Below are 27,091 nucleotides of genomic sequence, written 5' to 3' on the forward strand. Positions count from 1 at the left end.
TTGTAACCGAAAGAAAAGTGTCTCTAAATGTTTGCCTGTGGCAGGTAGCCATGAATCTGCGAGTGAGACTTCTAAGAGCCTGTCTAGTGCCTCAAAGGCGAAGCAGAAATCAACACCAGGGCAGAAAAAGCCCAGAAATCAGAGAAAGTTTTCTGGGGCTGGCCAGTTTTACTGTAACCAAGGGGGAAGTGTCTCTACATGTGTGCCTGTGGCAGATGGCTGTGTGTCTGTGCAGGGGGGCAGTGAGCCTGTGAGTGAGGGATCCAAGGGCCTGTCTGATGCCTCAGAGGTGAGGCTGGAATCAGAAACCGGGCAAGAAGGGCCCAGAAATCAGGGAAATGTTTCTCTGGGGCAGTCTGGAGTGGCTGGCCAGAGTGAAGTTTTAGTTGAGGAGTTGTTGGCTGGTGAGGTTTGTGGAATTGAACCTGCACAAGTTGGGAATGAGTTGTGTGAAGAAGCACAGTGGGTGCAAGCTGGCAATTTGGCTGGTGGAAGTAGCAGTGGGTCAGTAAAGGAAGTTGTCTCAGTGTCTAGCTCTATGCCTGAAATTAGCCAGGGGTGTTGGGACAAGGGAAAAACTATCTCTGGTTGCCTGTCTGTGTGTGGGGAAGGGTTTCCTTCCTTTGTCTAAGGAAGGTGCCCCACAGCCTGTGTTTGCTGAGAGCAGTGCTGTTGTCCCAGAGTTGGGTCTGGATACAAAGAAGGCCCAAAAAGGAGGTGTCTCTAAGTTTGTGTCTGCTGGGGAGGAGGATGCTGTGACTTGGGTAGATCCAGGCAGTGTCTTGCCAGAACCCCAGAGACCAGACAGTGGGGACCCTGATGTTGTGCCTAATGCTGCTGTGTTGCTGGAAGAGGGGGAAGCGACTCTGTGGGACCAGGGTGACCCCTTAGCCTAGGCACAAGGAGGGAATCAGGGCATGTTAACTATGGAGCCTAATGATGGTGGGGAAGTTTACAGCCATCTAGAGAGCTGCAAAGGGAGAAAAGGTGCCTCTGACCTTGTATCTTGTGAGTCTGTCTGTGTGCTTAGAGGGGATTATCTGTGAATCCATCTGAGGGGCCAAGGAGGACTCAAGGAGTAAAGGAATTGCAGGAGGAGTTGGTTGTGGCTCAGCAGGGCAATGCTGCTGCAGAGCCAGAGAAGGGAGAATTGTTGCTTAAGGAAGCTCATAGGGAAGAGAGTCCTGGCAGTGCTTGTAGCAAGCAGGTTGCAGTAACTGAGGGAGGTGACAGGGCCTTGCTTGGAGAAGGCATTCAGGAGAAAGCTCTGCCTGTAAAAGGCAGCAGCTTCTTGTGTGAGGCACTTGTTGCAGTGCCTGAGGGACAGAATTTGTCCATTAGCAGTGACTCCACTGACTTGGATGTAGACAAATCCAGTGTGGATGGTTGTGGGGAAGTCTCAGAGGGACTGAGGGTTGTTCCAGATGAGGCAGGAACAGCCAGAGAATTGGAGCAGGCTGATGACCCAGTGACTGTGTGTGACCAGCTTGCTGGGAAGTCAGTGTGTATGGAACAGGATTCTTCCCAGGTGAATGAGGAGAGTGGGAAGTTAGTGTCTCAGATTCAGGAGAAGGACTGGGTAGCTAAGTATGCAGAGCAGAACAGCTGTGTGGTCACTCTCCCTAGGATGCAGGAGATGGCAGTTAAGCTCCCATCTCTGGACACAGTGGACACTCATAATCAATCAGGGAAGTTGATATCTGGTTCCATGTGGAAACAGAGGTTGGAGGTGGACAGAGGAGAGACTTGGGAGTCTACAGCTTACTCCTGTTACCTCACTGAGTGGGGGAAGGGGGAGAATTCCAGGGTCATTGTGAGCCAGGGAGTCACACCCAGCCAGCCCTTTGTCTTGGTCAGGCCAGAGGTTTCAGGCCTGGAGCCCAGAGGACAAGGGGGAGGGGCAGGACTTGCTTTGGTCAAGAAGATTTGCAGTTTAAACCTGAGGGGCCAAAACTGCAATGGGATGGAGCCAAAGAAGGGGCATGATGGAGAATGTCAATATGCACCTGATATAGGATTGTTTTTGTTACTGATGTTAATTCTTGTAACCAATGTATTATTGTTGCAGAGAATCGTAAGGATGTATGAGGTGCCTGATCTTATGGAAACACCTTGTAACTTGTCAGGGAATGTGCCCAGTGACAGACTGTACGTAAAAGGTCATTGTGATGTTGATATTTCATGGTTAATGCTTGTAACTGGTCCAGGAACTTCTTACAGGACAAAAAAGGTTCCAGCCAGTAGGTCCTGTGTGAAAAGGGAAACTGAGGCACTCCACCATTTTGTTTTCGTGGATAAGTGCAAAAATGCCTACACTATTTGGGATGAGAATACCTGCATTCACACAATGTTAATTGTGGTTCAGAGAGTTGCCAGAGCTGGCCTGGATAAATTCACTACTTTCTTCAGCTCTGGGCAAAATCACCTGACATACATGGGGATCATGCTACAAAGGCAGATCCAATTAGTTCTGGGTCTTACCAAGTTTTACCTTGGGATTCTAAGACAATGCTCTGTACTGTTGTTTCTAACATTGGGTTAGAACACGTGATGACACAGAGCCAAAGCATGGGGAGGCCTGTGATGCCCTCAGTGATGTTATTGGCATCACTTCCTACATCAATTTTGCGTTGGGGGTGTCACGTTACTGGATCTTGAGGGGAGCAGCCAGATCCCTGATGCACTCATAGGTTGGCCCCAAGAATGGTATAGAAGGGGGCCATGTGAGGTGCTGAATAGAAGCTTATTATCTGATAATCCTATGTAAGCTATTTATGTGGTTGTAAAATGTCTGTGTGTAGAGTTAGGAATCTGTAGTCTGTGTGTATACTGAATATTTCTCTGCATGTGGTTGAGCAGTGGGCAGAGCCCGGGCCTGTGGACATGCTAATTAGTGAGGCCCTGTGGGACAATGGCACTCAATGGGCCAAGGACACACCTAAAGCATGAGGGCGGAGGCCTAAGAGCGGCCAGCAGAGAGAGGCTGAGGACCAGGTGATCTCCTGCAGCCAAGAAGAGGCCAGGAAGGAGGTATAAAGAGGCCATGTGGTCGACACCATCTTGGTTCTCAGCTCAGCACTTCATCCCAGAGGCAGCAGTGCAGGGATCGAAGAGCCCGGAAGACCTGTGAACCCATCCTGATGCTAGGATGTGCAACAAGGACTTTTAAACCAGCAGCTGTAACATCTCTGCTAGAGCCTGCATCGAGGACTGGGAGATTCGGTGCATGTAACGTACTAATCTTTAACAACCTTACTCTAATGCTTTTCTTTCTTGTGCTAATAAACCTTTAGATATAGATTCTAAAGGATTGGCCCAGCGTGATTTGTGGGTAAGATCCAGAGGGTAAATTGACCAGGGATCTGTGGCTGGTTTCTTGGAACCGGACAGGACTTGTTCGGGGTAGGTGGGACTGGGTGCTAGGACCCCCCACCTGTGTATGAGGCCCGGGGCCATCTGGGGCACGGATATTGCTGGGGTGTCCGAGGGGTTTTGCTCGTGAGGCTTCAGGCAGGCAGCTGAAGCGCTCTGTGGGACTGGTTTGTGGCCTGTTTGGAGAGGTCACCAGTCTGGGGGCTGTAAGGATCCCCGGATTTGAGCAATTCGCCCTGAGCGGACGCCCTCAGTTGTGCCCAGACACGGCCCGGTCCATCACAAACATAAAATTGTAGAATGGAAAATATTCTCTTTAGTGTAATGTACATCTTTTTATTTTGGGCTGTGGAATCCAAGACTGAATTTAGGAACATAGGAATTCTAATAGCAATGCAAACCACTTGTCCATCTAGTCCAGTATCTCATATATGACAGTAGCCAGTTCCAGTCCAGATGCTTCAAAGAAGGATACAAAAACACTATAGTGAATAATTATGGAATAACATCATCATAGGATAGCTCTCAGTCTCAAATGCATCTTATAGCAATGAGTTCCACAGATTAATTATGCATTGAATAGAAGAGTTTCCTTTTATTAGATGTCCCTTGGTTCTTATATCAGGAAAAGGAATGAATAAGATCATACAATTTTCCTTCTCTATTCTATCATTTATTTTATCTTTCTCATGTTTCCTTTTAGTCATCTCTAAATCAAAGTCCTAATCTTTTCAATTTAAAAGTTTTCATCTAATCATTTTAATTGCAATTTCTGGACCCATCTATTTCTGAACTAACTTTTTGAGATAAAATGTTCAAGACTGAATAGAGTATTCCAGATGTGATGATAATTTTGGTTTATGAAACCACAGCACCCTTAGAATGAACAAATGAATGAAAGAAAGAATGAATGAAAGAAATAGAAATGGTCACTTGTATATAAGTGTTTGTCTAGTCAACACAGAGCAGTACTATGGATTTAGGGGGTGAGATTTCTGAAGTGCATCACTGCGTTGCAAATTAATCTCTGTACACCCCAGTATATGTGCACTAACCCTTTCTTAGTGTATCATAACAGTATTTGAAATAGGGTTATGTTGAAGTGCACTAAGGAAGATTACAGAGATTACTTATTACAAAGAGAGCCCCCAAACCACTGGTTTTTGGACATCTACATAAAACTCAAAATTGCTAAACATAACCCACCCCAAAATGAAATTAATAAACCTTCAAAATAGAACTCCTTTTATTTTCTATCTACTTCTTTACATGGTTTACTCTTTTGACTGCTGCTATACATTAAGCAGAGATTTTCACTGAGCTATCCACAGTGATGACCAAGCATTTTTACTGAATTGTTTAGAATTAATTTATAACTCAGCAATGGTTAAGAGTAATTAACTTGTTCCTTTCAAATTCATTATGTTGCATTTGACAACAGTAAATTTAATCTATCATGTCTGCCTGTCTACATTTATTAGATCGTTCTGAAATTCTTCAGTCTGCTTTAGTTTCAACTGACCTAAATTATTTTGTATCTGCAGGTATTGTCACTTTATTGCTTACCCTCCTCCCCCCCATTTTGTTAATAAAAGTAAACACTACACCATGGTACAATATGGTATCACTGTTAATCTTTCGCCACAGTAAAAATTTACAATATTTTGCTGCATTTTGTGGCCTCTTTCTTCATCAATTTCTAACAATACTTTACCTGTAATTTAATACATGTCTTACAATACAACCTAACAAACTCATAGATATTAAATGGAAATACTTTTCAGTTAAATTCACAATGATATCACTTATTATTTAAGCAAAAATTGACTGATTAGCCTCATGCCATTTTGATATTTTGCTTTTTTAATATCTCTAAGCTTAGGTTGTACTGAACAGTGTCAAACAGCAGCATAAAAGCATCAGGCTGATGTTTCAAGATCATTTTACTCTATTGTCATACAATACACCCATAATAGTTCTGACATCTGCTGCATTTGGTGCATCATTCATGGCTCCTTGCCTCAGTGCTTCATGTACTCATTACAGGTGTGTCTAGACTACAGGATTTTGTTGACAAAAGTGGACTTTTGTCGACAAAATTATACCTGTGTCTACACTACCGCTGAGTTCTGCCGACATAACATTTACAGAACTCGTCAGTTTTGTCGACAGTGGTAAACCTCATTCTATGAGGAATAACGCCTTTTGTCGACAGAGTTCTGTCGACAGAAGGCGTTATTGCATCTATACTGCCATGTCGACAAAGCGGCTTGCTTTGTCGACAGAACTGGCTGTAGTCTAGATGCTCTTTGTCGACAGAAGCTTTGTCGACAGTATCTGTCAACGAAGCCTCTGTTGACAAAAGCCTGTAGTCTAGATGTACCCTACGAGTGCTTGTAGTAATGCATAGTGTGGTACACCAGGGGTAAGGTACCAAGTGGGCAACTCACCATTGCTCATGGCACTGCCATTTAGGACTTTTTGGCAACGTACGGTGGGGCAGAAATTAATTGTACAGGGGTGACTGGGAACATGGGAGCAAGTTCCCATCATGCACTTTTTCCATCCCATAGTTTTCACACCTTTAAAAAAAAGTCCCACAACTCTATGCGGCACTGTCCACCCTCTCTGTCAGAAACACGGAGCCTTCACAGCTCTGCACTATTGTCATAAGCATTCCAAACGCAGGACAAATAATCCTCCAGTATCCACAGAAAGGAATTGCCGCAGCAGTAGGGGACATGATTCCAGGGAGGACACATCGCTGTGGGACACAGTGAAAAACAATTCCAGGTTGGTGGTGGCATTCCCAGAGCCGTGGCAGGTGGTGGACTGCTGCTTCTGGGTCTGAGAAACAAGTACTGATTGTTGAGATCACATAGTCATGCGGGTTTGGGATGATTAGCAACAGCTGATGCACAAGGCCACATTCCTGAACCTGTGTGTGAGAGTCCCCGTAATACACGAGGTTCGAAGGGATGCCGGAAAGGATGAGACCACAACTGGGGGTTTCAAAAAGCACAAACTAATTTTATTTTGATGGTGCCAGACTATCATCAGAACAAAAATTAAACAGATTGCCAGACAACACAAAACAATTCCCTGAGGCTTTTCTAAATCACAGTAATTCCCAATAACTGCCCAGGGGTTAGGAACAGTTGAATTAACACTGGTATTGTCCATAGGGCTGATTATTTACACAACTTTATACAAGGAAACAGTAAAAAACCTAAACCACAACTATTTATAAACTAACTTAGTAACTTTTTAGCCACTGTCACTTGGCAAGCAATAAGGACAACTAAAAAATCAATTAGGATAGGGATGATGGCGGGGGGGCGGGTGTTATACCAGTTCTGGAGACAGCAGGAACACAAGTACCGGTCACACGCTCATAAACTGTCTCCACTCGGGTCGACCAACTCGGAGTACGCTCAGTAAGACTCAAGAGCGGGGGGTGCAAGGCGTCTGGGTGATCAGGCCAGGCGTTCACTCAATGCGAATCCCCAGTGAGAGAGGGGCTGCCTGCCTGTTTTATTGCCTGTGAACTTATCACCCCATAGGTTGGTTTTTGCTGCAGTGGGTGGAGTAGCAGGCCTGAGCACAAGTCAGCCCATTAGCTGATCTGTTACTGCAATGGGTGGAGCGAGCAGGGGAAGATTATTAATTTACATGCCCTTATATGGAAAACACTCCACCTCACAGACAGAGCCCCCTATACCAGCCTCAGAGGTATTACAGGCTATGGCTCCCTGCGACGGGCAGCCATTTCTGATGTTCTGCCTCGGACAGTGTGCTCACCCCAGCTCTCTAGCACAGGGACACCAAAGTGAGACCTGCACTGACACAAATGAGTGACAGGTTGTCAAGGCTGTTTCCCACGTTAGCACTACGAATGCAGAAGGCGGGGGCCCGCAAGAGAGCTTCAAAACCTTGCCTTTACAGGCACTGGTTACAAAAACTTCCCTCCAGCATCCTAATACACAGATTTTGGGGAATTTGCTGCCACCATCAAGTGCTTTTTGATCCCTACAAAACCAGAAGTGAACACCTGAAACCACCCCCAATGGTACCTCCAGATCTTTTGCCCCAGAAGAGCAGAAAAAGAAACGAGAAAAACAACCTGCAGTCTCTGGGGGTATGTTTACACTAGCCCCCTAGTTCGAACTAGGGAGGCTAATGTAGGCATTTGAAGTTGCAAATCAAGCCTGGGATTTAAATATCCCGCACTTGATTTGCATCTTCCCAGCCGGTCGCCATTTTTTGAAATTTACATGTCCAGACTAACTGCCCGCGTCTACAGGCGGCAGGGACCTGGTAGTTCGAAATAAAGCCCTAGTTCAAACTACCTGTTAAATCTTATTCCAAAACCTCTGTTCTGCCATTTTACTGACGATTTACTTGTGCAAAAGCGCATTTGAGGTGTGGACGCTCCACAGGTTTTGGCGCAAAAACGTTGCAGTGTAGACATAGCCTTTAAGAACAAATGTTAAAGCCTTTACCCTACTGCTTTTGTATAGTTTCTAGGCACATTTCAATGTGTTTTAACAATGAGTGAATACATGACTTACTGTATGATATTTGGTTCAGCTCACAAAGACTCATCCTAAAAAAAAACAGGCAAATTCAGAGGCTCCACAAACATCCCCTCATATAAGTGCATGGAGCAGCTCTAGTGTATGCTCATTTCAGAGCTGACAGCAGTCCCAGGCAGGGTCCTCTTCCCCACCTCCATGCAAATGGTGCCCTTGCAAGAACAGAGATAATCCATTGGGGAGAAACTGTAAAGGTGGGACCATTGATTAGCTAGGGGGGTGTATGTATAAACATGCAAACCCACACTTGATGTTGCTGTCAAATGCGCCTCTATGGCTGTTCCACAAATATTGACAGAAGCCACAATACAAGTGTTAAATCTCCACCCTATGCCCCTGACTGCTGGACATTGTTTTTTAATCTGCAACATCTGCCAATTTTTTTGTATTAGAAAGGAAAGTATAATCTCTCCACCGCGACACACCAGCATGGCTTTTTCTCTTCCCATTCCACCTATACTCATCATATCAGTGAAAACAGTGTAACAGTGAAAACAAAGCAAGATATATAAGGGTTTGCCTCCTAGTATTTATTCCCCAGCCTGGTCTAACCTGTTTCCCTTTCTTTCCGCCAAACTAGAGGCAATTTAAATAATGTACATTCACCGCAAAGTGCTTTTATCTTTTGAGGCTTCAGAAGGGCTAGATCCTTAGCTCATGTAAACGAGGGTAGTACTGATTTCAGCAGAGCTGTGGTATTTTACACACCTGCAGGCCTGTGGAATCCAAATTTAGAACCACTCCAGCTCGACTATCCTGATTTCAGGATAATTAAAAATAGCATTTACAAATTATCTCTGGAGGATCACAGAACTTGAAACAAGTTTCCAAGGTATGAAATATAATCCAAAAATAATATTTGGAGTATATTCCAGAAATAACATCCCTGGAAACTTGGAGTCACATACAAGTGGTATAAAGTGGCATAAGCCCATAGAAGCCAACAGAGGTAGGCCCATTTACACCATCTGAGGAAATTCTAACGTCTCTCTCTCTATCATGAATTCATTACTAATAAAAAGTGCTACACTGTCAGCTCTGGGTATTTAAGAATCTGGAAGACACCAAGCCAAGCTTCCACACAACATCCTATCCCACCAGTGTCCTTCAACTGTGGTATGGGGAGGAATTCCTTTGAGAATAGTTCTATAGCTATTCACTCTTCAGCATCTCTGGCAAGACTGGGGGAAGTTGGGATCAGGGAAGGGTGGCCTGGCTCAGAGAATGCAAGAACCTCCGACATCTGGACCACTGGACCATCTGAACCTCTGGACCATCTCTAGATCCAACTTCCTTTTTACATTTTTATTTTAGGTCCTGAAACAGCCTGATAACTTGGCACTTCTGAATTATCATTAAAACAAAAAGGGAGATAAATGCCCTCAGGAGTGTGATCATGCTCTTGAAATTTCTAGCTGAATCTTGCAGACTCTAGTGGACCAGATGTACATTCAGACTTGTGATTATTTATCTAACTTGAACATGAACCCTGAAGCTTTGGCTGTGCACCTGTTGTTACTTTTCATGAGAGCAAATACTAAGACTGAGACCAACATCTCATTTCATATAGAGCACTGGAAAGAAAACTCATGGCAATAGGTCATATTCTCAGCTTTATTAGTACCACACTTTGTGACACTCTCCTGGATGACAAGTAGACATCACTGGCCAGTTGGAGACATCTAGATGGGGTACAGCTGAGATGGCTGGTTCTATACCACCCACTTGCTGCTCTGATATAAGGAGCATGGCTTGGGAGATTGACTATAGCTAGAGCACTGCTCTATTTTGGCATTTTCAGCTGACCTAAAGCATCCATGGGTGATTGTTACCTACGGGGCAAATCACAGCAATCCTGAGACAGCTCTGACTAGCACCAGAGCTGCAGTCCCAGAGATCAGCAGAATACAAAGCCACCTTTGAATTGCCAGGTTAGAGGAGCAGGGACTAAGATTTGTAGTTATTAGCACAGGATTCAAAAAGATCTAGAGATGAAAGAGAGGATCCATTGTCAATTCACTATTTTCTAAGGCTATGTCTACACAGAAGTGTTATTTCAGAATAACTGACATTATTTCAACAACAAAACAACAACAACAAAAAGGAGTGTGTCTACCTTGCAAGTCATTATTTTGAAATAATGGTGAGCTGGAGGACTTCTTACTCAGACTCCTGTAACCCTCATTTTATGAGGAGTAAGGAAAGTCGAAGGAAGAGTGTTCTTTCTTTGACTTCCTGCTGTGTAGACAGCGCCAAAAGCCGAAATAAGTTATTTCGACTTCAGCTATGCAAATGATGTAGCTCAAGTTGCATAGCTTAATTCAACTTTAGCCCTGCTGTGTAGAAGTGCCCTAAGATATTCAGAGGGCCAGAAATTTGAATTTTTCAAAGTTACACCACTCCATGCACCATGGCAACCTCTCCTTTCATTGTGCGGTGCTCTTTTCAAGTTTAGCCACATATACACATCACACTGGGCACCAGATCATGAAGTATGTGAAGGGAAGGTAGGGAAGCAAAGTAGCCAAATGAAGCTCTCTTATTCTGGGCCTGGTTTTCTGGCGTGCTATAGTGCAATCTGAGGGCTGCTCTAACCAGTGCTGGCTGGCCATGAACACTAAGAAGGCTGTTTAAAAGCCAGAAACTGCCAGAGTACAGTAGTGTCAAGCCACATTCCTTGCTTTCCCCGTCTCCAACTCCCTTTCTACACTGGCACAAGATCTACGCTTCACATCAGGAAAATCCTGACACACAGAGATAGGGATAGTTTACATACCCTTTTGCACTGCCCTACAGAGAACCTGTGTCTGTATCTCACAGGATGCTACTGCAAAACAATCAAACACACACACCAGCATTAATATGCCATGCCCCTCTCTAGCATATGTTATTATTTTGATCACACATTTAAGCTGGGGACATAGATCTATGGCAGCTGGATGTAAATATTCATAGACTGTTTTTTGCCTACTCAGCAGAAGATATATGTGGAACTATTTATGCTATACAGGGGAACTATGTACGACACTGTTTAGTACAGATATAAAGATGCTCTAATTTAGTGATGCAGTATAGCCACATGACACAAACACTAATCTAGCTCCAGAGCCTCTATGAGTCACAATGCCTATTCCCCTTATTATTTAGTTCTTCTCCCTGCTTTAAAGGGGCGCTTGCATACACTTACCATAATACAACAGCACTCTTTTCCTCCTCTGGGGGAAACAACTCTGGAGCTGAGAGGGTAGTTCCGATTCAATGTCCTTTCAGGCCTTGTCTGACCAAATGGGTGCCAGTAAGTACCAGCTATGAGAATATTTTTTGTCCATTGAAAACTGCATCAAGAGCTGCCAAGCTATTTCCCAACACTAAGTTCTCATACACATGACCAAGCACATTCTGTACACTACTTTAATATAAAAATACTAATTATCTACTGAACAGCTATCTATGCCAGCACTTGACTCCCATTTAAAACCTAACCCTAAGTGAATATTAATTTTTGCTTGTGTCTTTTAATAGAGTTTAAGATGGCACTACGCAATGATCCCTCTATTTTTTTTCCATCCATGCACAGAATAAATTTTGTCACAGGTACTGAGGCACATGCAAATGTGCACCACCAGTATAACACATGTTGCCTACTGTGGGCACTGTGGGAGCTCTGATAATCAGCAGGATGGTATTTGAATCTCTTTTGTGGTCACCCAAGCACTCATCTTACAGAGGATACTGGACCTAAGTAAAGTATGTACGTGGTGATAGCTGTCTATATACAGCTGAAATTGTATTCTGTTGCCTTTAAAAGAATTGGAAAATAGGGTTTAAGGAAATGTGCAATGGAATGTCTAATGTAGAATTTTCTTTTTGGACAAAACAGACAGACATGCCAAAGAAGTAAGACAAACAAAACCAGTGAACTCATGGAAACAATATCAACACACTGTGGTTTTATGGTTATAGCAAGCAGTGACATCATGTACTTAAATGCCTACCACTAAGCATGTCATTTACTGAGATGTACTCTAGTTACTCAAAATATTTGCCATGCATTGTAAGTGGTTTAAACAATTGATGTCCTCTTTGTCCTGAGATCTGCAGACAGCATGCAGTCTTGCTTGCTCAATCGATGAAGCCCAGACATATAGGCTCATGAAGTAAAATCTTGCTTTCCAGAATGTGACCCTGAGTTTATTTCCTGGAACATTACCTTCCCATTTACACTGCTTTCACAAGCCTGGATTCTGACTGAGAACACTATGTTTTGACCCTAGAGGCCACCTCTTTAAGTCTTCTGGACCTGAAGAAGAACCCCGTGTAGCTCAAAAGCCTGTCTCTTTTACCAATATAAATTGGTTCAATAATGGAGTTCTCTCACCCACCTTGTCTCTCTGATGTCTTCACAATACATTTAGAGCAACGAGTGCTCCTCTGAAGAGGTGAAACTCTAATAGGCAATCTGCTTGATTTATGTACCAAGAAATATGACTATAGACTGGGAAGACTCTTTCATATTCATTACGTATTTTATCTGAAATGATAACCCCAGCATGATTATTATAAGATACAAATGAAGAGTAAAAGTACTTTTTCGATGATGGCACTAGGCCATGCTTTGGCATACATTTTTTCTTTTGTTTTCCAGACAGAGATGAATTCCTCTGCTCCCCCAATTTTCTTTTGTTTAAACAAATATTTCCCATAATATAGCTCCATTTCTTCAAGGTGGTTTACAAACATGCATTCACTAAACTTCACAAGAGATAGATAAATAACACTACAGTATATTCATGGCACAAATGGGTAAGCTGAGGGGAGCAATGGAAGGATGGCTGTCCCGGTTCAGACCGATGGTCCATATAACCTAGTATTGTGTCTTCTGTCAGTGGACAGTGCCAGATATTTCAGAAGGAAAGAACAGAACAGGGCAAAGTATCAAGTGATCCATCCTCTATCCTCCAGTTCCAGCTTCTGGAAGTTGTAGGTTTAGGGACAATCAGAGCTGGGGATTTCATCTCTGACCATCTTGGCTAATAGACACTGATGGACCTATCCTCCTAGAACTTATCTGATTTCTTTTTTTAAACCCAGTTAGAGTTTTGGTCTTCACAACATCCCCGACAACAAATTCCATGAGTTAACTGTGCTTTATGTGAAGGAATACTTCCTTCTGTTTGGTTTAAACCTGCTGCCTATTAATTTCATTGGGTGAGCTGTAGTTCTTGAGCTACATGAAAGGGTGAACAGCATTTCCCTATTCATCTTTTCCATGCTAGTCATGATTTTAATGATCTCTATCATATCCCCCCTAAGTCATCTCTTTTCTTAGCTGAACAGTCCCAATCTTTTTAGTCTCTCCTTTGATGGAAGCTGTTCCATAGCCCTCATCATTCTTGCTGCCTGCACAGCAGAGCTGGGTATAGGATTCTGAAGTCCAGAAACCTCCCTTTTCTGTAACCATGAAACTGTGTTGCTGTTTCAGCACTGTGCATTTTTCTGTGAGCAAAAGAATCAATACCAGGAGCCTGGCCCTCATCAAACCATACAACATAAAACATCATATGTGCTTGATGGAAAGCAGAATTATCAACAAAGAAACAGAGTTCAGTTTCGAGAAGTTAGAATGAAGAGAGAAACATATTTTTAAAAAAATTAATGATGCACTTCGAAATAAATACTTTCCCACAAAGTAAAAGTACAATGCACATTTAGGGCCCGATCCCAAACCCTTTGAAATTAATAGGAACTTGTCAATAGGCTTCAATAGCTTTTGGACAAGGCCCTAACTTGCTTAACTGTGCAGTTATATCTCACACACAGGATGTCAGAAGTCTATTTTGCTCATGGATTAAATGATATACTGATAAAGGCGGCCTGGGGAAGCCATAGATGTAAAAATGACAAGAAGAGATGTTGTGGGACCATTTAACTGTCATTCTGCCCTCAAACTAAACAGTTGGAGAAAAATTAGAAGTTAAAAGGGAAACGGAATATTCTTTAGGTCTGAAAAGCTGAGTAAATCTAATATAAGCATCCCCTCTCTAATCCAATAACATCAATTCCTATATGGGTGTATGTGTAGAAAGTATGGAATATACAAATATAGTTTTGAATGTTTTCATAGTTTTTAAATAAACATTTGGTTTCTCTGTGACCTCCATTGTTTGAATTTCTATGGGTTTTTCTTTAAAAAGTCTTTAAAATAAAAGGCACGGGTATATAAGCCAGTAGATGCATGCATCAAAAATTCTTTGAAGTAAATGCACCAGCTGAAGATCTGGCCCTATCTATTAAAAACTATATTACATTTATACTCTATATCCTGTATGCTTTACATACAGGAATCAGTATACACACATATGATACATGCCTGCCTCTGGGATAGGGTGCAGAAACTGCATAACACCCCACAGCAACATAATCCAGTATTACAACAAATCCGGACAGCAATCACTGGAGTTGCTTAGGGTGGAGAAGGGCTGACGAGACAGATTTGAGAGTAGGAGACTTTTGGCTACTTTCCAGAAAATTAAAACCATCTATTTTAAAGGTTTACACAATTTCCCCCCAAAGTTTCAGAAATGACATTTGAAATGAGGCTATTTTCCTTTAGGAGAATATGGCAGATGGAAGAGTACTTTGATAAATGATACTGAATGCGGAGGGGAATTTTTTGCCTCTGCCTGAACTGATGATACAGCAGAGGTCACATATTTTTTTACTGTACCAAGTATATAGGACAGAGCTATTAGAAGACAAAATACCAGTTTTTCCCCCCTGTTTTCACTTCAAACAAGACATACGCTCAAGCTGCAGAGCCTCAGCATGGTGCACATCTATTGAAATCAATAGTGTTACACCAGCTACATTAAACCTGCTCCCAGGTTTTGAAACCCTCAAATTTTAGAGCTGTTGACACCTCTCTCTGTTTCTAACTAAAAATATCCTGTGTCCCCCCCCCCCCCCCCAAAAAAAGAGAAAAAAGCAGAGAGAATGCCCTTATGGCTTCCAAGTATTCTAGTCATTTAGCTCTTTGCCTTTTGTCCCAATATAGCACTAAGGGAGTTTGTACACTAAGGGTTTGTACACGAGGCTTACCTGTGTCGATGAAGAAAGGCTTCTTTGTCGGGGCATCGCGTCCAGACTCCCCCGATCTGCCGACAAACAGCTGATCGGCAGATCGGGGCAGCCATTTAAATTTAAATGAAGCCGCGATTATTTTAATCGCGGCTTCATTTCCCTCTTCCGATCTGGCTAATCTACATGCCTCCGTCGAAGGAGGCATGTAGTCTAGACACACCCTAAGATAAAAATATAAGAATATAAGAACAGCCATATAGGGTCAGACCAAAGGTCCATCTAGGCCAGTGTCCTGTCTTCTGCCAGTGGCCAATGCCAGGGTACTCCAGAGAGAATGAACAATACAGGTAATCAGCAAGTGATCCCTCCCCTGTTGCCTATTCCCAAAGGCTGTGTCCAGACTCAGGGGGTTTTTCAAAAAAAGTAGCCTTTTTTCGAAAAAACTTCACTTGCGTCTAGACTGCAGCGGCGTTCTTTCGAAATTAAATCGAAAGAATGCGGCTTTTCTTTCAACGGCGGTAAACCTAATTCCACGAGGAAGAACGCCTTTTTTCGAAAGTGCTCTTTCGAAAAAAGGCGTTCTTGAAAGCAAACAGGGCTTTTTAGAAAGAGAGCATCCAGACTCACTTGCTGCTTTCTTTCGAAAAAGCGGCTTGCTTTTTCGAAAGTTCCGTGTGCAGTCTAGACGCTCTCTTTCGAAAGAGGCTTGCAGTCTAGACATAGCCAAACAGAGAAACAGAGGCAAGGGACACCATTCCTACCCATCCTGGCTAACAGCCATTAACGGACCTTACCTCTATGAATTTATCTAGCTCTTTTTTGAATCCTGTTAAAGTTCTGGTCTTCACAACATCCACTAGCAAGGAGTTCCACAGGCTGACTGTACATTGCATGAAGAAATACTTCCTTTTGTTTGTTTTAAACCTGCTGCCTATTAATTTCACGTGGTGACCCCTAGTTCTTGTATTATGGGAACAAGTAAATAACTTTTCCTTTTTTACTTTCTCCACACCAGTTATGATTTTATAGACCTCTATCATATCCCTTCTTAGTCTCCTCTTTTCCAAGCTGAAAAGTCCAATTCTTTTTAATCTTCTTCATATGGCAGCCATTCCAAACCCCTTTTCTGAACTTTTTCCAATTCTAAAATATCTTTTTTGAGATGAGGTGACTACATCTGTATGCAGTATTCAAGATGTGGGTATTCCATGGATTTATACGAGGCAATAAGATAGTCTTTGTCTTATTCTCTATCCCCTTTTAAATTATTTCCAATATTCTATTTGCTATGATATTCTGCGATGAACATCAGAGTGATTCCTAGAATGTGTCCTTGTATGTATCTATCAATTGTCTGCGTGCTGATATATGATATTGCCAATAAAATACAAGCTTTATGAATTTGGAGGAGAAGCCTCAGCTTGGGGACAAGATCTTTGTAAAGGCAAAGATGAATGAGTAGGGCTTTGTTGTGTGGGTTTTTTTTAAACCAGAAAGGAATAGTTGTTAGTCAGTTCAGAGGCACACCAGAAGCAATAAATAGGAACAGTGGAGCATGAGATTTCAAGAGAGTCATATCTCAGGGCAGGATATAGTAAAGGGGATAGTCTATAGGGAAGTAAAGAGGAGAGGATACAAGTCAGTAAAGGACTGGTAGGACCTGAATGAAACAGTCAAATAAAAAAAGAGTCCCCCGTGCTGGCAGACAACTAAATAGTGACAAAGTTTGTAAGTACTTATATACAAATGCTAGAAGTCTAACTACTACAATGGGAGAGCTTGAGTGCCTAGTATTAAATGAGAATGTTGATATAATATTCTCACTACAGAAACTTGGCAGAACAATGATAATCAATGGGACACAAAATAAATAGGAATGACACATTTGAGCAGGCTATCGTGGGGAGTGGTTCTACATGTTAAAAAGTATATAGTCAAATATTGTAAAAACTTAAACAAATCAAATTATACTGTAGAATTTGTATGAAGAGAAATTCCGTGCTTGAATACCAAGAGTATAGCACAAGGACTATGCTACAGAGAACTTGAGCAGGACAAAGGATAAATGAACACAAATCAGATATTAGAAATGGTAACACACAGAAACCTGTAGAGAAACATTGAGTGCCTAGACATTCATTAATGGATTTCGAAGTAGCCATTCTTCTACATACGAATTCCGAGGAACTCAAATATGAAACTGAAGAACTATTAACTGGTATGTAAGCTGTTGCTTAAATCAGACCTTTATATAAGACTAGAAGATTTACCCAGCATTGCTTGGGTCCTTCAGGGCAAGGGACAGGGTTGTCAGGGGTGTGTGTCTGCAGGAGTCAGGGCAGGAGCTTGGGGATGTGTGGGGCTCAGGGTAGGGGGTTGGGAGGCTCATGGGAGGAGGTGGGGAATGCAGGAGTAAAGGCAGGTGGAGGGGGCACTCCAGAGGAGATAGCACCCTACACGCCAGCCCAGAGCAGTGGGGACTGCACTGCCTGGCCACCAGATGCTCCCCAGGATAGCAGGTGCTGTACCTTCCCACTGGCAACTGCTGCCGTTGGCCAGGCTGGGAAGGCAGGGGCTGCACTGCCCAGCTGACGGAACAGCTCTCCGGTCTGTTGGGGTGATGGGGACCTCTCCCCTGGGCAAGCCAAGGTGACGGAAGCTGCACTGCCCAGCTGGTGGCTGCTCCTTGGCTCTTCAGCACTGTCAGGGAGGCAGGGACATGCTTGATTGCTTCCCCCTATGGTCATTCTGCGGTATAACTGTCCCCACTATCGCAGCCTTCCCATTCCATTTGATGAGAAACAATCACATTCCATTGTTCTGGCACAACCAAACCTTCACTTTGCTTTGAATTATAGTAAAAGGAAGCTTCATACTAAATTTGGTGTTCCTAGGGTATGTCTACACTACAAAGTTAGTTCGAACTAACGGACGTTAGTTCGAACTAACTTTAATAGGCGCTACACTAGCGCTCCTCTAGTTTGAATTTAATTTAATTTAATTCGAACTAGCAGAGCGCTTAGTTCGAACTAGGAAAACCTCATTTTATGAGGATTAAGCCTAGTTCGAACTAGCTAGTTCAAATTAAGGGGTGTGTAGCCCCTTAATTCGAACTAGTGGGAGGCTAGCCCTCCCCAGGTTTCCCTGGTGGCCACTCTGGCCAACACCAGGGAAACTCTTCTGCCCCCCTCCCGACCCCAGACCCCTTAAAGGGGCACGGGCTGGCTACGGTGCCCGTGCCAGGTGCAAGCCTGCCAGCACCCAGCCAGCAGACCCTGCACCTCCCCCTCTTCCCGGGACCAGGCTGGCGGCTCCCGGGAGCTTGCCCGGGACCGCAAGCGGTGGGCACCCTCCTGGGCTAGTGCGGACATCGTGGACCTCATCCATGACCTCCACACTAGGCACAGGAAAGTGGCTGGTTAGGGCAGGAGAGCTGCCAGCCTGGCCACCCAGGAGCAGGTGTGCATGAAAATCAAGGTGGTCCACTGAGACCCCTGACCCTGAGCCCTGAGCTTACAATGGCCGTCCTGGGTCAGACCAAAGGTCCATCTAGCCCAGTAGCCTGTCTGCCGACAGCGGCCAACCCCAGGGACCCTGGAGGGGATGGACCAAAGACAGTGACCAAGCCATTTGTCTCGTGCCATCCCTCTCCAGCCTTCCACAAACCTTGGGCAGGGACACCACTCCTACCCCCTGGCTAAGACTACTCCATGGACCCAACCTCCATGACTTGATCTCACTTCCCTTTAAACTCTGTTCTAGTTCTAGCCTTCACAGACTCCTGCAGCAAGGAATTCCACAGGTTGACTCTTTGCTTTGTGAAGAAGAACTTTCTGTTACTAGTTTGAAGCCTGCTACCCATTCCTTTCCTTTGGTGTCCTCTAGTCCTTCTTTATGGGAACTAATGAAGAACTTCTCTGTATGCACCCTCTCCACCCCACTCATGCTTTTAGAGACCTCTATCCTGTCCCCCCTCCGTCTCCTCTTTTCTAAGCTGAAAAGTTCCAGTCTCTTTAGCCTCTCTTCATATGGGATCTGTTCCCAACCCCTGATCATTTTAGTTGCCCTCCCCTCTCCCAGCCTCTCTCTTCCCCTCTCCCACCTCCTTTTCCCAGTCTCCCCCAGTTTTGTTCAATAAAGACAGATTCCATTTTTGAACACAATTGTCCTTTATTTTGTACATCAAGAAGAGGGGCTAGGGAAGGGTAAGTGGAAGGAGGTGAGGGAGGAATGGGGTACGCGCCCCCGATGGGGAGGACTGGGCTGGCTCTGCGGGCTTCTGGGGGTGGAAGCTCTCCTGCAGCCCCCCAATTACCCCCTCTCCCCAGATGGCAGCCTGCGGCAAGTGCAGCCGGTCTGATGGCCGAGTGCTGTGATGTGCCCAGTGTGGGTACTCCGGGCAATCCAAGCCAGGACTGCTTTGCAAGCGGGACACCCCTGAGAACTGTCTGTCCGGGGTGGGGGTCGGGACCCTTTAAGCACAGTCTTCGGCTAGCCTGAGACAGCAGCTCCACGCTCTAAGTCCTCCTCTGATGCCCTGCCGGCACTGCTTCCGGCCATCCTTAAGCCTGGTTCAGGGTCCACTTAATGTGGACATGCTAGTTCGAATTAGCAAAACGCTAATTCGAACTAGTTTTTTAGTCTGGATCCGTGAGTTCGAATTAGCTTAGTTCGAATTAATTAATTCGAACTAAGTTAGTTCGAATTAACGTTGTAGTGTAGACGTACCCCTAGCTCTTACCACTTAGGAGGAGTTTTTCAACAAACAGACTCACAGATGAACAGGCAGACAGATAGACCAAAAGGTTCAGATACTGAGACGGTCAGCAAAATAATTAGATGTATGGAACAATTTCCATATGAAAATAGATTGAAAAGATTGGGGCTGTTCATTTTAGAAAAGAAACGACTAAGGGGGAATCTGATAGAGGTCTATAAAATCATGAATGATGTAGAGAAAGTGGATAAAAAAGCATTATTTGCCCTTTCACAAAAACACAAGGACCAGGGGTCACCCAATTATATTAATAGTCAATAGATTTGAAACAAACAAATACACACAACACATAGTCATCCTATGGAACTTTTTGCCAGAGGATGCTGTGATGTCCAAAAGGGGGTTCAAAAAAGAATTAGATAAAATCATGGAGAATTGGTCCATCAACCGCTAGTACCACTGGTCAGGAATAAAACACCATTCTCAGGGTGTCACTAAACCTACAATTTCCAGAAGTGGAAGAGGATGACAGGAGATGGATCACTTGAAAATCGCCCTGTTGTGTTCATTCCCTCTGATCATCTTGCACTGGTCACTATGGGAAGACAGGATACTGGGCTAGATGGACCATTGGTCTATCCCACTATGGCTGTTTAGGTTCTTCAGTATATTAAATGTGTTGAAATTGTAAAACTCAGAGTTTGTAAACAATAAAATAAAAAATTAAATGCAAGCTACAAAAATTAAGGAGTAGGAAGTAATATGGCATCAATAAAAATTCTATCATCTCTGTTAGCGGTACTTGGTATAAATATATAAATATATACAGCGAATGTCTAGCGTGCCCTTAGACTTCCTGTTATGTGAAGTGTCTATCTTATGTGTGTCTCAAATCCCTGCTCTTGCAATGACACAGGTTAAAGAAACAGCTGTTTGCAATTTATTTAATCATTAGCTAGCATAATCATCTCTATATGATTATGTGCCAGCAGTGCTGTTACTCTTCAGTGGCATGCCTTCTAAAAAAAGTATGTTATTTCCAGCATGATCACATATACTGTTCCTGCACATATTTGCTAAAACTAATTTCAAAGCCAATATGGATAGAAGCAAGATCTTTCCAAATGTTCCCAGGATACATTTACCCTTCAGCTGTTTGACAGGTTTCAATTCAGTATATGTTAGCAACACATGAAACTGCAGAAGATTGGACACAGGTACTAGTTTCTTCTATGCCCCAGGGGTGACTCTACCCCCACCTGTCCACTTCCTGCAAGCTCTAACCCCTGCCTTGCCCCTTCCCCTTAATGCACTGCATCCTTGCTTCACCCCCTTCCTTCCAGAATTTCCTGCATGTCGGGAAACAGCTAATCATAGTGGATGGGAGAGAGAGGGAGAAATTGATCAGCAAGGCTGCTCGCAGATGGGAGTCATTGCGGGGAGACAGGGGAGCTGGCTAAGCACTTGCTAATTTTTTTTCTGTGGGTGCTCCAGCCCTGGAGTACCCATGGAGTCGGCACCTATGGAACTGGGAATAGTTACATCCTGTTGAAATCCACAGTCCTCTGTGATGTAGAAATCCCATGACAAATGCCAGCATATTCTAAGTTACATTGACTGAAGTGAGATGGAAAAGGCAGTAGATAAAGAGCTGATAAACACAAATTTCGTATCTTCAATTCTATCAGCAACAGGAAAAGTAGCCTACTTCTTGTTTGTGGGTTCCAAATAGCAACTCCCTCTTGCAGGGGCCATGCCGACCACATTAAGAATTCTTTCAGGCATGAATTTTGCAGGTCACTGTTGGATGGAGATCAGAGTGAGGGTTATTCAGAGTATTTCTCCACCCTCATTAAACAGACAAACACTCACAGTGGAGACTGGAACCAGGAAGGCAAGGAATCTGGAGCAAAAAGCTATGGGAATGGAGGAAACTACAGAGAGCCCAAAGAGGGAGGCTGGCTCTGGGAGCTTTGGCAGAAAGACTAGGACTGGCTGGGTCAGAAGACAGGAGGAAACTGCGACTATAAGCCAGAGGGGAAACTGTGATGGAAAAATCAATGAGAGGAGGAGACGGAGCTCAGACAAACATCCAATGAGAACTGACATTGACCTGGCATGGCTCTGGGCAGCGGTGCCTACAACCTCACCAGGCCTCTGGGCAAAGTAGGGGTGGGAGATTCTGTTCCATGCCTTGGAAGGGGTGGGGCTGCGGGTAGGCAGCCCTTAGTACTGCCCAGAGGGCACCGTGCCTCCCACAGATAGTCCTCAGTGATGCCCAGAGTGTGGCATGTGGCGCTCCAGCAGTGATTAAAAGGGCTTGGGGCTCCAGCCACTGCCACAGTAGCAGCTCGCAGCGGGGCGTGCCAGACCCTTTTGTATCACCAGGCCTTGGGGCAATTGCCCCTTTTGCCCCCCACCTATTGGCAGCCTGAGCCTAGGACAAAGGCCCTAGGGGAGATTGGGACTGGCTAGGCAAGAAGATTAGGAGAAGGAGCCTATGCTGTGGAGAGTAGCGCTGGGTAGGCAAGGAGACTGGCTGTGGATGAGAAGCCAGAGGGATATACACACAAGGGGACTGAATGAAGGCTGCCCTAATTCTGGCACTTCCTAACTGAGTATTTGACTTTGCAACCTTAATACTCTTTTAACTTTTTTCTAACGTTAGCAGGAGAAAGGTCATAAATCAGAAATATTGCTATTTCAATTCATACTAGTTATATCTGAAAGAAATATTCTGGATTAATTATTTAAACAAAAACATGTATAGCCAGTCCCATAATAATGCCTTACGTTATTTTGTTCCACACAATGTTATGCTAGAATTCTCACGACAGGATGCATCTGTTCAAACTACAATCCTTGATTCTTTACTTAACTAGTAATCAGGCACAAGTCCCATTAAAGCTAATGAAAATTTTACTTTGCAATAGAGCCCGGACTCAAAAATGGGCCTCATGTGGAATATGTGACGTGACAAATGTTGCCTCTTTTCTTTTTTTTTTTTTTATGAAAGTTTCCCTTGACTCTAATAAAAAAGCACAGGAAGAGTACAACACTTTTTACCTATTCACAGTTTGTGGTAATGCAGTTTCTTTCAAACAAGTAACAGACAAAATGGGCTTTTATAGTATTGAGAGATTCACAAGGATAAATGTTGTCTTCCTAAATCCTAGTACATGTCTACTATCTTCCTAGAGACTGTGACACAAATGAGATTTGAGTTTGCCTTGTTTTTAGATTGAGCCCAAAGAAAATGTGCAGTGACACATGGATGTGTGCTGCCTCTTCGGGATCATGCACACTAATATAAACCTAGCAATTGAAGGAATAATTGTATAAAAGCTCAGGTTTATAGGGAATTCCATTGTGTTTCAATCTCTCCTGAATGTCGCATGCAGAGAGACTGATGTGATTTGCAGCCTTTTTTGTTTTGATGGACAGAGAGGAAGACCATAAGAAAGGGCGCGGCTCTTCGTCATCCTTGTATTGTGCAAGGTGGCTTCCTATTGTCATCATTCGGACTGTGCAATTACTCCAGCATGGGGTCAGTATTGTGCTTCTGCTGTCTGGAGCCTGCCCTTTATTTTGTGGATGGCTGCAATCTCTGCAAAATTAGTGCTCAGTGCCAGAACAGTTGGGATGGCGCATGTCCTGATGTATATGACAGGATACTAGATTTAGACACTAGTGTTTTGTGCTAGAGAGGCTCTAAATTAACCTCATCTTGTGGCACATGCACACCTTAAAACATCCAGTACCATATTTTCCATTAATTCTCCACACTGGTATTTTCCAAGCCATTTAAGAATAGGTAAAAAGAGTTAGTACTTTTAATTAATACTTTGTTAATACTGAGCTCTTGCTCAGACCCTGGCATCCAGATTCAGCTGCGGTTGAAACTGATCAGTTTCAGCAGCAGCTGACGCCAGTTCCGACTTACATACAGATTCAACTTAAGAACAAACCTACAGTCCCTATCTTGTATGTAACCCGGGGACTGCCTGTATATATTTTTCATGAGAAAGTGTCTTCAGACACCAACGCCCTTGATCACAGGAGGCAGGATTACCTGACACAGTGTGCTGTTGCAGAATTTGTCCCAGGAACAGCAGAAACTGCTGCAAAAGTACTAGTGGCAAAGGGTGAAGGGGAATGAAATCGGCATTTCCTAGGTTCTTCAGTAAGCGCTAAACTAAAGAATGAGCAGACGTTTCCCTCTTTTTGCTTTGGATTATCACCTTTTTTCATGAGAAAACACCGGAACCAGACTATTGGCTCTGCTCCTGCCTGGAGAAGAAGATAGTCTGAGGTCCCTCCTAATGATCTAATCCTTTTCAAAATCAACAAGGTTCCTTACAGGTTGCTGCCTCTCTCTTTCTCTTAACTGCTGATGACGGGATGCCACACCCTGGGACATCCCATTGTTCCATTAGATTTGCACTTCCTCCTCCTATAAAAAAGTAAAATTGTAACACAATGTAACCTATGAACAATTCTTTGTGAACTGGCCAGAATTAGGCAGGAAGATGGGACCCTGACCTCAGCATTTTTTTCTGGCTGTTAAAAGCTGGTGCCAGTGCAAGCTTCCCCACTCCATCCCAGTCATGAGACTCTACCTTGCCCTTGACCAGCCTTTTTTAGAGGCCAATGGGCATAGCAATTGACAGCCCATCCCATGTTGTCCTTAGTCTCTCTATTAGAGGACAAACAAAGTAGGCTAGTTTGCAGTATCACAGAAAACTGCCCACTGGAAGCAGACTATCAGTTCATTTCAATACAGTCATCACATAGTCACTTACTGTCAGTCTGCCCTGGCTTTGAACTGGTTATCAAAAGGTAAAAGGCTCTGTATGGCATTATTGAATCACTTGGACCGCATAGCCTGCACTGGTAGCAGTTTTCAAAACTGAATATGCACGAAAGAACATACACTTTGAAAGCCTCCCTAAAGGACTTTGAGGGCTTGCCTCGGCAGGGAGATTTATCAGCACAATTTATCAGCTGTTATCTGTACATGGATAAAGTTATACCAGCATAACGTCTCAGCTGCACAGTTTTAGCCAAGAATAAGAGTGCCTTTTCCCAATTTATCTTATGTTACTTTTGCACTGATATAAGCTTCAAGCAGAAAAAGGCACTCATCCACAATAGAAGACTTCATGTGGGGAGTTTCTCTGGTATAACTAAAGCAATAGCATTGACCAGAATACTGGTAAATTTCCCTGGGTAGAAAAGCCCATTATACAGGACCAACTTCCTAGACGTTTTGAATTTTGGGCCTCCATTGAAGGCTGTGCTGGAAGTGCAGATTCTTTGGTGTCTCTCAGAATTTCCTAGCTAGCTGACAATATCACCATTGTACCATGCAAACAGAGATGGAACAGTGTGAGTCTCATTTTTATTTATGTTTCTATTGCAGTTACCACACGTTATCAGTGGCACCCAAGTTAGCTTAGCACAGGTGTGAGCCCCCCACATTGCAAAGACACTGTATCAAATCCTAGAGGGGGTAGCCAGGTTAGTCTATAACTCTGAATACGAGTAGTCCTGTGACACCTTAGAGGCTAACCAAAATATATAGAATCATGAGCTTCCATGGGCAAAACCCACTTCATCAAATGAAACTAGAGTGGAAATAACAGAAAACAAGAGATATGTATGACAGGTACTTCTTTGTCTGTCAATTGTAGGACCTGTGTCAATGAAGCCAATTAATCAGGCTGGATGTGGATTTCCACATCAAAAGCTACGTATAGGACACAGCCAGTCTACTTAATTAGCCTCCTTTACATGGGTCCTACAATTGATAGGTACTTCTGCTGTTATAGATATATCTTGGTTTCTGTTATCTCCACTTTAGTTCATCTGATGAAGAGGGTTTTTCCCATGAAAGCTCAAGATTCTATATATTTTGGTTAATCTCTAGGGCTATGTCTAGACTGCAGGCTTCTTTCGAAAGAGCCTCTTTCGAAAGATCGCGTCTAGACTGCAGGCGGATCTTTCGAAAGAGCAATCCGCTTTTTCGAAAGAGAGCACCCAGCGAGTCTGGATGCTCTCTTTCGAGGAAGCCCTATTTACATTGAAGAACGCCTTCTTTCGAAAGAGGAACTTTCGAAAGAAGGCGTTCTTCCTTGTAAATTGAGGTTTACCGCCATCGAAAGAAAAGCCACGTTCTTTCGAAATTATTTCGAAAGAACGCGGCTTGAGTCTGGACGCAGGGGAAGTTTTTTCGGGAAAAGGCTACTTTTCCCGAAAAAAACCCTGAGTCTGGACACAGCCTAAGGCGCTACAGGACTACTTATTGTTTTCAAGTTACAGGGTTCTCAATGATTGTGGGGCAATTGCACATGGGAGTCACTATGACTTCTGTGTACAGTACATTTCATTTCCTATGGCTTTTGGTGCTACTGTAAGTTAAACTGCTCTATGCTTCTTTCCTAGTGAAGTGTGAGAGAACTTGCCATCCCTCTGGGAAGACACTGATGGATTATGAGCTTTAGCTGGACTCCTCACTGCAAAGTCGGTAGGTTACCAGCCCAAATGAAAGCCTCACTCTGGCTTTGGCCTATACACCTGGCTACTGTAGTTGAAAGTGCTATCAAACATAAGAGGCTATTATGTGTGTGGATGGGAAAGGAAACAGGGCAAAAGCCTGGTTTAACTGCAGTGAAGGATCTGGAAGCTTACTGGATTTTTAGTGTAAATAAGAATCAGGTCTCATCTCTGGCTGCAAATGACTAGCCTCCTGCATTTCTAAAACATCACACAGGATTATATTTAACGGTGACACTAACATTGAATTAGTCAGCTTAACCCTTATTGTTACTTCAAAAACCTGGAAATTAGAGATACAGATGTCTGGAAATAGGAGTGGCATAGTGAGGAGATGCCGGGGGGAAGGGCAGTTGCCCCCGGGCGCCACACTGAGGGGGAGCGCCAATTTAGCTGCCAGGCCACTTGCTCCCTGCAGACAAGCCACTGAAGCAGGGCCGGGCGGTGGGAGCAAACACTTCAAAGGCCTGCCTGGGGGTCCCAGCACCCCTGGCTCGGGAGCCACTGCCGCCCCCGCTGCACAATTTAGTGCAGTTTTGCCTTTGCCTCTCCGGGCGCATAACACCCTCGCTACGCCACTGGGAAACAGTCTTTCTGGATGATCAGCTCCTTTTAATTTAAATAGTTTCTTGGCAAGAGCACAATTCATATTCAAAAGAGCATTTTATTGAATGTCACTAATGCTAATGCTTTGCACGTCTAAAGTGACTTTCATCTGAGGATATGAAAGTGCTTTTACAAACACTAATCAATCAAGCATCACAATACCCTT

General features: G+C 43.8%; 1 protein-coding gene across 2 annotated transcripts in view; it reads right to left on the reverse strand.

Annotated features, from left to right (window-relative positions):
* LMNTD1 (lamin tail domain containing 1) overlaps window positions 1-27,091 on the reverse strand; it is a 267,606-nt gene that overhangs the window by 3,729 nt on the left and 236,786 nt on the right. The window contains exon 14 of one of the 2 annotated variants that reach the window (XM_089769804.1): window positions 23,978-24,217. The exons of the other annotated variant lie outside the window; for it this stretch is intronic. Coding sequence (XP_089625930.1) covers window positions 24,197-24,217 — 21 coding nt within the window. The 3' untranslated portion in view covers window positions 23,978-24,196. Of the gene's footprint in view, window positions 1-23,977; window positions 24,218-27,091 lie in introns of those variants that run through there. 2 annotated transcript variants of the gene reach the window in all.

The sequence above is a fragment of the Pelodiscus sinensis genome, chromosome 1 (genome assembly GCF_052426305.1).
Source record: "Pelodiscus sinensis isolate ZL-2025 chromosome 1, ASM5242630v1, whole genome shotgun sequence".
NCBI classification, from domain to species: domain Eukaryota; kingdom Metazoa; phylum Chordata; order Testudines; family Trionychidae; genus Pelodiscus; species Pelodiscus sinensis.